At 40.7% G+C, this 16720-nt stretch overlaps 1 protein-coding gene across 4 annotated transcripts in view; it reads right to left on the minus strand.

Annotated features, from left to right (window-relative positions):
• Positions 1–16720, minus strand: part of AFF3 (ALF transcription elongation factor 3) — a 455751-nt gene that overhangs the window by 94888 nt on the left and 344143 nt on the right. For all 4 annotated transcript variants that reach the window (XM_065580880.1, XM_008167381.4, XM_008167383.4 and 1 more), the window contains one exon: positions 15837–15888. In XM_065580880.1, coding sequence (XP_065436952.1) covers positions 15837–15888 — 52 coding nt within the window. The remainder of the gene's footprint in view (positions 1–15836; positions 15889–16720) is intronic.

The following is a 16720-nucleotide window of genomic DNA, read 5'->3' on the forward strand; positions in this document are numbered from 1 at the left end:
AGATTGCTGGGGCTCCCTCTCACAGAAATAAATGTTTGCAATGACCATTTGAAAATATTTTTGAATACAATTATTGAAAATTTCAATTTGCTTTTCATTTGAAGCTTCTAACAAATTTCCCCCTCTCACCTGGGTCAAGTTGGTATGATGCAGAAGAAATTGTACAAGGCAAATCATTTGTTGCTTGACTGTATAACATTCTACCAATGAGACTATAAGAACAGCTCTGTGATTTATCATGCTTCTAAATATGCCAGTATTATCTGCTTAATGATACAAGGAAAAGGGTAGTATTTAGTACCACCTATTGCCTGCTCCACTATTTTTAATAGTTTGATTTTGATTGTGCCATTTAATTTGCATTTCATTTTACATCGTTAACAACTTTACTGAGGACAACTCATCATCCATCAAGAAAGAAGATGAGAATATGTTAAATAATTCCTGAAAGTAAGTGATTGCGTTGGTTAAAAGAATAAGGACTGAGAAACTAAAGTTTCTCACTGAGAGAATTTGTCACTGAGAGAATTTGAAGACCTTCATGATTTATCACTATAAAAAAATACAGTGGGTGTTTTGGCTTAATATTCTAATTTTTCTGTTGATAAATAATTAAACAATCAATTATGGTACAGACTCAGATACCCTTACTTACAGTGAGTAAAATCTTACTCCTCTCATAGTCACAGAGTAAGGGACACAACATAAATAAGGGTCTCAAGCCAGGGCTGCTGAGAGCGGGTTTGGGACCCGGTAAAATTTTTTTTCAGGCCCCCCAGCAAGGGCGGACCGGCTAAACAGGGCCGACGAGAGGGGTGGGAAGCCGGGCCCCGGACCCCCTTCCGGACCGCCAGGCCCCCGTAATTTGTACCCGCTTCCTCCCCCCCCCGCCCTCGTCGGCCCTGGTCTCAGCATTTGGCCCACTGAATTTAAACTTTACTGCTGGATAAGAAACAGCAAAGTAAAAAATCACTTTGGTGACTCATGTAAAGAAAGTTGAAAAACTAGCCACAGTACGTTAGATGAATTGCTCAGTTTCAATACTTCAACGGTCGCAAATTACAAGGGCCAGGCCTGTTCTGCCACCTCCACCCCCAACCTGAGTAGGTTATGGATACATTCAGGACAAAGTTTCATTGATTTGACTATAGTTCATTAATCATTCATGAAAGATTTTAACTGTACCCCAAGACTATGAGACAAAACAAGATTTCTGCCAGCAGTAATCATGTTCAGATTCTCATGCTCTGGAAATTGCATCTCTTCTCTTCATCCTTTATTGCAATGAGCTGGTGCTGGGGAACACAATCATCAGATATTCAGGTTTCAGTGTGTATTAAATGAGCTACCAAAACTACTTGAAGTGCCACAAGTTGCAATCTGTTGTTGTAGGGAAATCAAAGAGGAAATTAAATGTCTTCATTGTAATTGAGACTGAGCAGCGAGCTAGTTCACTGTAATTGGCATGAAGCAGTGAGCAGAACAAGTTGAATGGAGCTGTTGAGACAGACATCCTGGAGAGTTAAAGTGGGCCCAGAAAGCTCTACTTTTTTTATTTACTGGGAACAGAGTTGCTACATAAACCACTGAGTTTGCAAGGATTTTTGGAAAACAGGCTAATTAAAGGTACTAAAAAATGTTCTGATGGGCTGTAAGAGTGTCTTTGAGACACAGTAGCCACACACTGAAGTGTACGCACTTACACCTAGAGCACACACTTTGGCACATGAGATCCAGCTAGCTTGTGGTTGGTATATGCAGTTACTCTGCTGTCAATTTTTACTCTCCTGAGGACTAGCTGCTGGCCATTAGTACAGTAGGTTAAATGTACTGTGCCAAATTATGCTCTCTGTTACGCCAGTATAATTCCATAGACTTTATTAGGGTTGTACCATTGTAAGTGAGAAAAGAATTTGGTCCATTGCCTCCTTGAACTTTATTCAGTTAACATAATGGACGTAACTGAACTTGGTATATTCCAGTTCAACTTGTTTGTGTTCCTCTATTTATAGGTTCCACCTCAGCCTAGTAATCAGAAAGGCTATGATCATAAGGACAATTATTTGGACTACAGAGTGTGCCTTTGCCCCTTCACTTCAAGGCACTGATACACAGGAAGAACTACATGATAAGGCATTTGTTATTTAAATTAGCATCTGTTGCAAAAGGAAGCAGACACAGATACGTATATTTCAACTTCTATTAAAAGCTGTCAAACCTGATATGAGGTTAGCTGCATTCCAATATTATTAGAATATACAGAAGCTTGGGAGTCACATCAGATCAAATGTCCTTTCATGAGGCCTGTCAATCAGACTTTACCTTGTTTGCACTGCCTGTATTTAGGCAGTGGGCGGGCTTTCATCTTTCTTTAATTTTCTCTCTTTTTATTTTTAAGATCAGAAACACATTTTTTCTGATCTAAAAGGCCAGAAGGGTCAACTGTGATCATCTGCTCTGACCTCCTGTATAACACAGACCACAGGCTTCCCTGAATTAATTCCTGCTTCTAGTTCAATAACTGTGGCTGAATTAGAGCGTATCTTTTAGAAAAACATCCAATCTTGATTTTAAAATGATCAGTCATGCAGGATCCACCATAACCCTCGATAAATTGTCCCAAATGGTTAATTACCCTCACCGTTAAAAATTTGCACATTGTTTCTAGTCCAAATTTGTCTAGCTTCAGTTTCCAGCCATTAGAAGTGACACCTTTGTCTGCTAGACTCAGAAGCCATATATTATCACATTTCTGATCCCCATGTAGCTACTTATAGACTGTGATTAAGCCACCCCTTAAACTTATTTTTGATAAACAACATAGCTCCTTAAGTCTATCACAACAAGGCATGTTTTCCAATCCTTTAATCGTTTTCATGGCTCTTCTCTGAACCCTCTCCAATTTATCAACATCCTTCTTGAAGTGTGGATATCAGGACTAGGCATACTATTCCAGCAGTGATCACATCAGAACCAAATACAGACGTAATATAACCTTCCTACTCCTACTTGATATTCCTCTGTTTATACAACCAAGAATTGCATTATTCCTTTTGACCCAGGACTGCATTGGGAGTTCATGTTCAGCTGATTTACTGCATATTATTTCAGCACACTGTATCTTGTTATATTCTTGGCTCTTAATGTTATTCTGAGGATTATTTTTCCAATCTGTTTTTTTCTGAGAGTTTTAAAAATAATTTGTAGATATATAGTTTGAGTGTTTCTTCTGTAAATCTGCAATAGCTATGTGTTGGTGGTGGTTTCATTATCCAGTCAATGTTATTTAAGGTTCAGAAGCTAAAAAGTTACTCAATTTTCTAATTTTGTGTTGTCCCCACTAGAGCTACGTTTCAAGAAATCATAAAAATCTTTCTTAATTTTGTGATTTTTGGGGGGGAGTGGGAGGCTTTCAACTCCCAAATATTTGTTTGCCACCTTGGGCTTTTTAATCAGTATATTTCTGGAGTTTGTTGTTTGTGGGGATGTATCATCCCTACACCAACCTAATGAAAAGTTCCATGAGGAGGTAAGGGTCACGATGGGACACTTGCCAGGTAAACAAATCATGGCCTTATGTAAGGCCCCCTGGTGGTCTAGGATTATATAAAATGAGGTAAACAAATCATGGCCTTATGTAAGGCCCCCCTGGTGGTCTAGGATTATATAAGATGATCATGGCCTTATGTAAGGCCCCCTGGTGGTCTAGGATTATATAAGATGAGGTAAACAAATCATGGCCTTATGTAAGGAACGGTTGAACCAATCGGTGTGGGGCTATACATGTGATAAACACATGATTCTCCTTCTTGTCCAATCGGTAGATGTGTGATTATAGCCTAATTGGGTTATGTAATGTTGAGAAAAACTATAAAAGAAAGCTTGTAATAAACAGGATTCAGATTCAGCTTGCAACCACATTGGTCGTGTGCTTTATCTGCTCCGCATGGGACCCCACAAATGGTGACCCCGACGTGATTCGGCTTGGACATCGAGGCAGCCGACTGAAGCGTTCGGCGAGAAAAGGCGGAGGTGGCAGCCGCGGCAGGAGGTACCGGAGGATACCGGCTCCTGGTCGTCCGAGAGAGACGTTCGTGAGCTCACAGCCGACTGAAGCGTTCGGCGAGAAAAGGCGGAGGTGGCAGCCGCGGCAGGAGGTACCGGAGGATACCGGCTCCTGGTCGTCCGAGAGAGACGTTCGTGAGCTCACAGCCGACTGAAGCGTTCGGCGAGAAAAGGCGGAGGTGGCAGCCGCGGCAGGAGGTACCGGAGGATACCGGCTCCTGGTCGTCCGAGAGAGACGTTCGTGAGCTCACAGCCGACTGAAGCGTTCGGTGAGAAAAGGCGGAGGTGGCAGCCGTGGCAGGAGGTACTGGAGGATACCGGCTCCTGGTCGTCCGAGAGAGACGTTCGTGAGCTCACAGCCGACTGAAGCGTTCGGTGAGAAAAGGCGGAGGTGGCAGCCGTGGCAGGAAGTACTGGAGGATACCGGCTCCTGGTCGTCCGAGAGAGACGTTCGTGAGCTCACAGCCGACTGAAGCGTTCGGTGAGAAAAGGCGGAGGTGGCAGCCGTGGCAGGAGGTACTGGAGGATACCGGCTCCTGGTCGTCCGAGAGAGACGTTCGTGAGCTCACAGCCGACTGAAGCGTTCGGTGAGAAAAGGCGGAGGTGGCAGCCGCAGCAGGAGGTACCGGAGGATACCGGCTCCTGGTCGTCCGAGAGAGACGTTCGTGAGCTCACAGCCGACTGAAGCGTTCGGTGAGAAAAGGCGGAGGTGGCAGCTGCGGCAGGAGGTACCGGAGGATACCGGCTCCTGGTCATCCGAGAGAGACGTTCGTGAGCTCACAGGTGAGCGGCTGCATTTAATAAAATGGGCTCTGCTTTGTCTGCAGAGGAGGAGATGGTGCATGATTTTTTATTACGCATCGCTGAAAAGCGGGGAGAGAAGCTTCCCTCTGACGCGTTGTCCCGTTTGTTGAAATGGGGGCAGAAACGCGGGAATGTACAAACAGGGCCTTCAGCTACAGGACATGCTGAATCAGTTGTCCCATTTGGCCGGTGAGAGCCATCCCCCGCAGTCCCACACATTGCGAGCCCTGAACCAGCCCAGCTTTCCTGTCACCAATGATGTTTGTACCCCAGAGTTCCGGGCGGAGTTCCCGGGGCAGGGTGAGCAGTTGCGGAATAGGTTGAAAAGAATGGCGGAGCCAGGCTTATCTAACTTTAAAAGGACATATAGGAAAAAACCACCGGATAAGATCCCTCCGGCGAATGATGTAGCTACCCCCTGTCCTCGTTGTGGTTTGTGGGGCTGCGCGATTGGGTGCACTGGACGGAATAACGTGTCCACGCACCGGCCACTGGACGCCGCCATGCAGAAGCCAAACGACGACCCCGCGGCACCGGACTTGCTGTACCTTTTGTTAACCCACGACAAAATGTTTGGGTCACCTGGGCAAACCAAACTGGCCAAAAATCCCTTTTTGCTTGTTCATGGCCACCCCATCGGATCCCCAATGGTTTTCGTGGGTATTTATGTAATGTTATGATTTTTAATAGTTCTCCATATATTTCCCAGTTGTTAAATGTCACCTGTCGTCAGTTTTATAGGTTCAAAAAAAGTAGTCAGGTGGCTAGTAATTGTCCTAATGTTAGTTGGACCCTCCTATAGGCCTTATTTAAGAAAAAGGGGGGAGGTGTGGGGATGTATCATCCCTACACCAACCTAATGAAAAGTTCCATGAGGAGGTAAGGGTCACGATGGGACACTTGCCAGGTAAACAAATCATGGCCTTATGTAAGGCCCCCTGGTGGTCTAGGATTATATAAGATGATCATGGCCTTATGTAAGGCCCCCTGGTGATCTAGGATTATATAAGATGAGGTAAACAAATCATGGCCTTATGTAAGGCCCCCCTGGTGGTCTAGGATTATATAAGATGATCATGGCCTTATGTAAGGCCCCCTGGTGGTCTAGGATTATATATGATGAGGTAAACAAATCATGGCCTTATGTAAGGCCCCCCTGGTGGTCTAGGATTATATAAAATGATCATGGCCTTATGTAAGGCCCCCTGGTGGTCTAGGATTATATAAGATGAGGTAAACAAATCATGGCCTTATGTAAGGAACGGTTGAACCAATCGGTGTGGGGCTATACATGTGATAAACACATGATTCTCCTTCTTGTCCAATCGGTAGATGTGTGATTATAGCCTAATTGGGTTATGTAATGTTGAGAAAAACTATAAAAGAAAGCTTGTAATAAACAGGATTCAGATTCAGCTTGCAACCACATTGGTCCTGTGCTTTATCTGCTCTGCATGGGACCCCACAGTTGTTCATTTTCTCCTTCATTGTCTCTTAATCCTTCTTCATCTTAAGGGGCAGTGTGGTCTAGAGATGTGGGTCTGGAATTAAGATTTAAGAGATCTGGGTTCTAGTCCAGACTCTGTCTCATCATGTGGCTTTGAACAAGTCACTTAATCTGTCTGTCTTAATTTCCCTGTCAATATCATAGAGATGATGATGATGATAATAATAGCTAAGTACCTCTCAAGGGTATTGTATTAACTAGTTAATATTTGTAATGCCAAATTTGCTGCATACATAGTATTAGCCATTTAGCAAAGTTTACATACTGACAAATGTTGATTTTTCTATTTTTCTATTCTGCCTTTAGAACTCCATAAAGATCTATGGCCAGATTCTTTGTATACACATGTAGCATTCCAACTGACACAAGTTACTTTGGATCCTACTTGTCTACGTCAAAAATATTAAAGTTTGTTCTATCTTATATTAATAAAATTACTAATGCCTGGTGACACTGGGGAAAATTCTCTGTCAATTCAGGGAAGTAGCAATTACTTTGCGAAAAGAAAAAGTCTTCTTTCAAAGGAGGATTCTCTTAATCCAAGACAAAAAAAAAAATTAGTGAAAGTGGCACTGAAATTGTGAACACGTCAGGGGAAACTACCCCAAACTTCAACAGAATGCCATAGTTTTAAACAAATCATTAGCAAGCCTGAGAATTTAAGTTAAAGTTGGACTATTCCAAAAAGCCAAACACATGAAATTATGGAACGCAGATCTAGATACCCCAAGTATTCTTAACTTTGTCCCTGTCCACTGCCATCACTGTTTGTGATATTTTGTAAGTATCGAAGTATTTTAGTCACTGCCCAAACTGTCAGGAGGCATGAGAGAAGACAAGAGGTGAAATCCTGGCTTCACTGAAGTCAATTGCAAAACTTCCATTGACCTCAATGGGTGCACGATTTCACCCAAGGTCCTTGCCCTGGAGAGTTTACAATAGCGGTTCTCAAACTTCTTTTGATGATCTGGCAGATGGACCCTTCTCCAGGTCCCTTTGCAATGTCCTAAAGCAGTTGTTACTGTGACTCCTTTCTTCCGTCATTTCTGTTTGTTCTTTTTATTCCTTCTTGTCTTTTCTCTTTGTCTTGTCTTTTTTCTTTCGTATTCTTTTTGCTCTTTGACACATATTTAGCTGACTCTGTCCTTGCTCCCTGCTGTCAACCCTTCTGCTACCTCTGATCTTCTCCCTCCTCAGACTTCCACTCGTGCTGAGGAAGGGCATCCTGGTACCACACCAAGCCTTAGTTAAATACAGAGGAGCAGAGAAGTGTAGCTTGGCTGCACCTGGAGCCTTTTCCCTCGTATATGTAGGCTGCTCCCACAGATAGTTCCTGTAGAGAGATACTGGGGGCAGGGGAGAGAAGGAAGACAGATGGCTTTCAAGGAGCTGCCTGCTATGTTATCTGCAGACATGGCAGCACTTTTGCAGTGAGCAGGAGGGGCAGATCTGGGGGGGTTCTGCAGCTTTCCTCAGCAAAACTCATCTTCTTTGCCTCATGCCTCTGCCTGACTAATCTGTTGCCTCTGGAGGGAGAGCTACTTCTCCAGCACAGGAAACACTGACTTACACTAAGTAGACATAGACAGATAAGGGATGGTAGATGAAATGTAGCAGCATGCAAGCAATTGAGTGGTGGAGTTAGCTCATGCCTTGTGAGCGTCATGTTTTTTTTTAAAGTTATTTGATTATAATTTATTATTGCTTGTTAACAGTTCTTTGGCAGGAGAACTAGTATTTATGGTCTTCATAGAAGAAGTGTTTTAAGGAGATGAGCAGAGGATGGAAGCATGACATGGGTTTCATGTATAGATGTTCACATAGAAGAAGGAATGGAAATGAAGGGGGAGAAGGAGATGGGAGGCAGCGGTTAATTGTGCTGCTTTAGAGGATATGACCGTGAAATGAGAAGTGCAGGGGCTAATTTGTGAAGGGCTTTGATTTAAATTTGACATGGAAGGCAAGGGAAAACAAGTGAAAGAGTTTAGTGTTTGATCCAAAGCCTTTTAAAGTCAGCAGAAATTGTTGAAATGACTTCATTCGTTTTTGGATCAGACCCTTAGTGACTGGGGCTGGAACATGGTCAGATAGCAGGCAATATAGATAATTTCAGTGGAAGAGTTTTTGGTATACCGAAGAAGACAAGGCCAGGTTTTAGGAAGCCAGAGATGAGGAGGTTGCAGTAGTCAAGGTGAGAAATCCTCAGGCTTGGACAACAGTTGTGATGGTGGGAATAGACAGAATTTGGAGAAGTTGTAAAGAAACCACTTTATTTAGCAGCATCAATATAGGGAGCGAAGAAAGATGTGCTTGTATTTGTTTACTTTACAGTCTATTTTTAAGTGTTTGCTACTAGAGAAGAACCCAAATCAGAACATGATCTATTGTGAACCTCACCAAACTTCGGGGAAGTCTGTGATTTAGGCCAATCTCTAATTTATGTTATCACTGTGAGTCATGGCAACAGTATTCAGATTTAGAGCTTGATCCTGCCTTCCATACACTGAATCTGATTTTGTAAGACAGGCCCTGATGTGAGCCAAGTTTGGCAGGATCAGACTGCACTCTTATATTGTCTTATCTGTCAGTTTCAGTAAGGCAATCTTGGTCTTCTTGTCATTCCTTGCTAAAGTGCAAATGTAGATGTCACAAAGCTTTTAAAATCAGTACAGGCAAACCACAGCATTGCTGAAAATTGGCTCCATTGACTTACTTAAATCTTGCTCCAGATTTTAGTTTGGTTTGATGCCAAAAGGATCATTCCTTTAATATGCAGATAATAATGGACTTACCCGGGGTAAGTGAAGTTCATATTAATAATGAGGATGATTTTTTCCAATCAAGAAATATAGTCACATTATTTACAGAACAGAGGGATGAGCAAACCAGTCCAGATTAAGGAAGGGCTGGCCTGAGGCTTCACCCATCCCTCAAACCAAACATTTTTTATTTTCATTTTTGCTCATCTTTGCTCTCCTTGGTTCAGGTCAGGATCAGAAGCCAAAGTGCCAAAATACCATGAGATAGGTTTCTTGTACTATGCAGAATGATCATGAACAGATTGTTCTCAAAGGAAAGTTTTTTTTTACAAGTTTCCCAGAACATCTTGGAGAACAACTTAGTTTGAAAAAGACAGGCTTTGACTAAGCTTTTGGATTTTTTTTTAATCAATTGAAATAAATGGCAAAACTCCCATTAATATTGGTAGTTCAGAATCAGACCCTAAACCTCTTGTTTCCAACCCTTTAAATCCAGGTCTGATGTTGAAAAGATGTTTGCTTTGTGTTTTTTTAGGTCTGATTGTTCTCATCTCTCTGCTCATTGTCATTCCTGAGTAGGCACCAAGTATAGCACCAACGAAGAGGTGCATAGAGGGAGTACTATGCTGAAATGACCAGATGTGTGTACATTCTCTGGCTATGGCATATGCAAATGCAATTAGCATCCTGTTATGCAAGATACCTGACTAAAAATAGTTCTGACGACTAACAGATTGCATGGCCCTGTTCCAATTTACCTAATGGATCTATTTTCTTTTTATGCACCTGGCTGTGCTCTGTGATTGGCTGATATTAGACTTCATAAAGCCCCATAATATCATCTAAGATCTTATGGCAAAAAAGCAGGTAGCCATTTTGCTCCCAGTTTCGGAACTAATTACAGATTGAAATAAGTAACTGTTTCAAATTACCTGGGTCTTTTAAATTCAAATGTAGAGGCTGTATTTACTTGGATTTATTTAGCTTTGTTAAAAATGATTTGACTCTGGAGAAGTTTATGTGCATGGCCTTTCTTTTCATTACAAATTTTAACTTTGTATTGATGATGAGTGCATGGCCAGAAATGCAAGACATAGTATTGTCCGATAATGTAGGCTGTAGTAAAACATATTCACTAAGCACAACTTGAGGACTTCTAAAAACAAATTATTTTCTGCTGGGGGATATATAGTTGTATTGATTGTGATTGAGTGACTGGACTAATGTACTATTGCTTCATTCACAAGGATGGGAAAGAGCTGCTAGTTTTCAACTAGTGTCTAAATTCCTGTGCTACTGGGAATCCTGACAGCAGCTTATTCATTTTGGATTATATTAAAGCTAAGAATCATTAGTGTTTAATGGTATATTTTAGATGGAAGGAAACTTACATACGTATTAGTCTAATAGTGTGATCCTGCAGTGTTTGTCTATTTCTATCAGTGCCTAAAGAAGGCAGCTATTTACATGTAAAAGCTGCTCTAATTTTTCCTTTTGTGTAACTTACATAGACAAAATGAATGTATTAAGCAGCGTTTGAGATAATTATTCATTGATTTCCTATGTACCCTGTATATAGCTCTTTAATCTTCATAAAATATTTACCTGTTCTTGCTAAGAGATGTCCATATCATTATTAATCAAACTATTAAAACTCAGTTCTTTTCTTCAAGTACACCAGGAGTTTGAGTCTGGAGCCATATTTCTCAGACCAGGTTTTGATTGCTTCTTCAACTTCTGTTTATACAATTTTACAAAATTTTGGCAGGAATCAAGAGCACATACCAGGGTGTTGGCTTTTATGAATCCCTTGGGATGTGAAAGTCAAGCTGACTGGTTGAACTTTGGTTACATATTCCAGACAAGCACAATGACTCTATTTATTCAGACTTGGCAGCCTGAATGTAGATTGACTCTGTGGGTAATAAATTTTCACAGCCACAAAACTTCAGTGGCAACCAACCTGATCCTAAGAAGAAAAATGCATTCAAGGAAACAGACTTGGGTTGCAAAAATATGTTAGATTATTATTCCATGTATGTATAGCAGTCAGTTAATTTATTTGGCCATTGATTGACATGAATTGCAGAAGTAAATCCAGAGAGTTTTTTCCGTTAAAGGCTCTGCTTTCTGTTAGGAAATTTTCATATTGTAAAAGGACAAAGAAGAAAAAATGAATTGTTCACATTACCATTGGCAATCTCCTTTTAATATTACACCCAAGACTGATTTAAGTTATCCAGTGACCTCTACAATGAAGAGCAGAGTATTCTAATGGGAATGTTTCATGTGCCATTCCACACTTCAGGGAACCAAGAGGCAATAACCACCACAGTTCAGTACTCTGAACAATCTTAAGTACAGTTTTGACATCTTCATGCTACAAAGCATCAGACACTTTCTGAGAGAGATGATGACAAAATTATTACTCTATGCATTATAAATCAAAAGGAAGTGGCTCTTTAACTTGTAGATTTATGTTAATGACCGAGCTATCTGTTAATTGTGTGCTCTTTAGATATTGATTGGGGATTAAAAGGTAAATTTTCTTCAATGTGTGTGAAATAAAATATGCCAACTGGAAATTTTCCTTCTACATATCAGTTTCTATGATCACTGCCTGTAAAATTAAAATGATCAGTTTAAATGGATAAACTATGCTCATTAAAGGAGGAAAATACATTTATGTAATTAAAATTGACTGTCTAATATGTGTGGATAATGTAATTACTGTAGGCTCACTTACACACTCAGTTCAACGCCATCCTCTTTTGCCTCCCCATAGCTCCCAAGTCTGTGCATCTTGCTTATTGTAACCCCTGGAACACAGTCTACATCCAACAAGGCCTTGGTCACTCTACTGAAGCTCTTATTCACATATCCATTTCCCATCTTGACCTTTGTATCCCCATCATTCATGCTCTCTTGCTTTGTCACAGTTCTCCAAACATCAGTGTTGACATGTATCAGCTCCTCTCCTCACCTGCATAACCTCAGCATTTTTCATTGGCTTCTTGGATATTTCAAAATCAAATACAAAATCTCCCTCCAAATTTTGAATTCTTGTTAAAAAAATCTTTTTTCATGATTTAAGTAATGGCAAAAAAGCTTTCTAGTTCTTGTAAAATTTCCCCTCAATTAACTGAATGATTATAATTATTCTGAGGGATAATAGCAATTAGTTATATAAAAAACTGAAATTCATTCATATATTTTTCTCTGTCCCCATTCCTTCCTCTTCCTCTGACTCAAATCTGAGAGTAATGGGTAAGGTAACAGTCACGGAATAGGAAGTAAAATAGGCTTCTGGGTAAAAACCTGGTAAACAGCAGGGGATAAATGTCAGCTACAGGGGTGGAACCAAGCCATGAAGTTCAGATGGAGATAGGTAGTTGTAAATTGTGACTCTGGCTGGAGAGTGATTACTCCTATTTAGGCACATCTCTTGCTAATCAGATGAACATTTACTACTTTTCTCATCAACAAGGGAAATTACTAAGGATTATTTGTATTATGGTAGTGCCTGAAGGCCCCCTCAGAGCTCAGGGCCCCATATTGCTAGGCACTGTATAAATACACAACAAGAAAGAGCCCATTTCCGGAGGATCTTATGATATAAGTATACAAGATAGACAATCCATGGGAGTAAAGAAGTGTGATTATTTCCATATTGCAAATGAGGAACCAAGACACAGAGAGATTCAGCAACTTGCTCAAGATCACTTTGGTAAAGCCAGGAAGTGAACTCAATCTCCTCAGTTTCAGACCAGCGTCTTAACCACAAGACCAAATCGCCGCTGGGAACAGTTTTAGGAAATCAATTGTTCATAACCAGGGCTGGCTCCAGCATTTCTGCCTCCCCAAGCAAAAAAAAAAAAACTGCGGCCCTGGCAGCAGTTCAGCGGCAGGTCCTTCGCTCCTAGAGGGAGCGAGGGACCTGCCGTCCCCGAATTGCTGCAGGGGCCGCCCCTCTCCCTTGGCCGCCCCAAGCACCTGCTTGTTAAGCTGGTGCCTGGAGCCGGCCCTGTTCATAACATATACAATGATTTAGCTGAAAGCGTTCAAAATAGGGGACTAGCTCCTCAGCCTGCTTCAGTTGATTTATACCTCTTTGGTGGCACAAGGCAGCCATAATGTTGTCTTACCTATCCAGTGGCAGAAAAATTCTTGGGTGGCAAAGAACCACTAAAGAGGGTACTTCTCCTGACCCCTGATATAGAATATATATCCAGGGAAATGGGAAAAGGTCAAAGAATTTCTACACTTCCACACTTGTGCAATGTTCCCCCATTCCCGAATGGCCCCTGAAGGGCATAGGGAGATGATATAAGTCAGAACAGCCTTGAAGATGCTCTAATTTACATTGAGGAACACCTTAATTCCTGGCCACCCAGGGGACTGGTGGGAAAGAGGGCAAAAGTGGCATTAAGCACAGCTTGGAGGCAGCCCAGGATTGGGGTCAAGATCTCCAGGATTTCTAAGATAATTAAACTGAGAGGGAGAGTAAATATTAAGGAACAATGATGCAAACAGATTCTATAGGATATTGATGATTTAGCTGATTGGTCCTGCAGACGGCAAAAGGGGGTCAGTGTCTAAAATATAAAATAATTAATCTGAGATGGAGGAACCACTCCAAGGAAGATGTGCTAAATGGAGCTATCTTCCAGCACACCGATAAGGAAAAAGGGGCAACAGAGTAAAAGTCATTGAAATCATTAATGCACTGCACACTAATAATTAAAAAGGTAAACAAGATATTAGGTGGTATAAGCAGAGAAATAGATCATACAAAACAATAAGGCGACATTGTAATATTCTATCGCACGGTACTTAGTATTCCAGAAGCTAACATTCACAATACCAGTTGCTAAGCCATAGGAAAGGTATTCTTAGCTTGAAGATGTTGTGGCATGGGGAGAAAAAGACACCAGGTCTGTGGAAGTAGGCAGGAATTAACAACAAATTTTCCCCCAAAAATGTATTATGTTCTTATACCCTGCATTCCTTGATTAGCATACACCTTCTTATTTATACCTATCTCCATTTGCCATGGGAAATATAGCTCCATATGCCTATTTTCTACCATTTGCAGAAACAGCTACCCTGTCCCATGTTTTCATGACTCCAAATCCCATCCTTAATTGAGACTCATCTCTTCTTCCTTAACTCAGTGGTTTACTGTGACTCCTAAATCCTAACTTTTCTCCTAAAACACACAAATCCTACTCCTTGAACCCAACAATTCCTTGAGCTCAATTACTGTTCCCAAAACATCCTCCTTGTCCCTTATGTCACCTTGCCCTAGTCTGTCTACGTACTATACATTAAACTGCCTAGACATGCAAGAAAAGTAATTGACTTGGACGTGTTTCGGGATCCCTTGTATGAAATACATTAAACAAAAAGAAATTTTATAAATATGGCAAACAACTTTAATCCATGCACTGAATCTTCTTAACACCCAACTGTTTTATTCAAAATTGGTGAAATATTAGTTTATCTAATATAAATATCAAAAGGGTTTGAGTTCTTTATAGTTTGCAGCATGTTTTAAAATACCAACACTTAGGCTATGTCTACACTATGAGCTAGGGGTGTGATTTTGAGTTGAATCAACTTACTCGCACTAGCTCTCATTGAGCAAGCACACTAAAACCAGTAGTGTGGCTGCAGTAGCATGGGCAGCGGCGGCATGGGCTAGCCACCCCAAGTACATACCCATGGGGTCCACACAGGTTTGTATTCTGGGTGGCTAGCTCATGCTGCTGCTCACTGCTGTCTGTGCTATTGCGGCTACACTACTATTTTTAGTGCTCTACCTCAGTGTTTCGCAACCTTTTTGATACCAGGGACTGGCTTGCTGCCTTTCTAAACTGTGTCAGGGAAATCTCAGGAACTGGCGCCGGTCCATAGACCAGAAGTTGAGAAAAACTGCTCCAGCTCAGTGGTTTTCAACCTTTTCCATGTGCAGACCCCTAAAAAATTTCAAATGGAAGTGCGGACCCCTTTGGAAATCTTAGACATAGTCTACGGACCTTTGGGTGTCCGCAGACGACAGGTTGAAAACCACTGCTCTAGTGCAATAAGATTTAGCGTGACTATGTCTGTCTGAACTGGGAATCACACCCCTAGCTTCAAGCGTAGATGTAGCCAAACTAAAGAGAAATTAAAAGCAATGAGATTAACCTTTTCACACCTGGGCACCTAAAGTTATGCACCTAAATTCATGTACTAACATGTAAGTGACCTGGGTTTTAGAAGTACTGGGCACCTGCAAATCCCATTGACTTCAATGGCAGATGCAGGAGCTGAGCACCTTTTGAAAATCAGGCCATTTTTATTTTTGGTGCCAGATATAGATTTAGGACCCTTACTTTGGACACCCAGGGTTGAAGATTTTGACCTGAGTCTTTAATACAGAATTCTTTTTTATTTAAAAAACAGACTTATCCAAAAATATTTCCGCATTACATCAAGCTAATAAATCAAGAGCAGTGTAGCACATTTCCACTAAATACAGTAGTTAAAACAAACAATCTGGCATGAAACAAGCACATCTGGTTTTTCATTTACAGTACTTCAAATTATTTTGATAACCTCTACACATACTTTAAAAAGTAATAGGGTAATATTACTTGAATAAATCAGTCTTGGTATTAAACATTCTACAGATTACATTTGAATTCAGTAGCTCATACCTGATTATTCTCTTCTTCATCACTACTTAACTTGAGGTCATCTTCTAGCATTCTGGAGAAAGAATAATAGAAAAAGTACATTTTAATTACCCAAATAATTAGACATGAAGTATTATATTTGTTGCCAAGTAGCTTGTTAACTTGTTGTTGACTATTAATACTCGAGGAAACCAATTGATTATTACAGGAGCAATGGATTTTGAGAATATTATGGTAATTAAAAGCATTACATGACAGATTTTAAATGTTATAAAAGAACATTTTTGATACTGACAGGTGTGCATTCCCCAACAGAGGAAAAGATTACTCCATTAGCGTTAGAACTTACAAAGAGCTTTCTAGTAGATATTTACACTGGCAGTGTTGTGACATCAAATAAGACTGACCTCATGTTTCCCAAAGGCCATTTTTTTTGCTCAATTACAGCCTTGAAGCAATGCTGACTTATCGCTTGAAATAATTAAAATAATACTATAATGTCATAAAGCTCAGAAGAATTTGTCCGTATCATTTGAAAATAGACAAGAACTCACCTTTTCTAATGGGGATTTCACCCCTTTTCCCCAAACCACCACCAAAATATTTAAATTTGTGTGCAAAAAAAGGAGCTTGTTTTCAACCTCTTAGAATTTTATTGCAACCTAGAGTTAAATAACTAACAGTTAAAGGAATTTAGGACATGTGAAGACTTTCCCCACTATTTGAAAGGTCTCCAGTGAAGAGATCCTACTCTTTAAAAAAAAAGCGTCTAATAAGAGTCATTGGAAAAGTAGCAAATTTTTCTTGTAGTCTGGGAAAAGTGAATCTGTAATTTAGTCTTGACTCCAAAAGAAAGTTTGGTGAACAATTTAAATACATTCTGTGATGTGGGTGGTCCCCAGAAT

The sequence above is a fragment of the Chrysemys picta genome, chromosome 1 (genome assembly GCF_011386835.1).
Source record: "Chrysemys picta bellii isolate R12L10 chromosome 1, ASM1138683v2, whole genome shotgun sequence".
NCBI classification, from domain to species: Eukaryota; Metazoa; Chordata; order Testudines; family Emydidae; genus Chrysemys; species Chrysemys picta.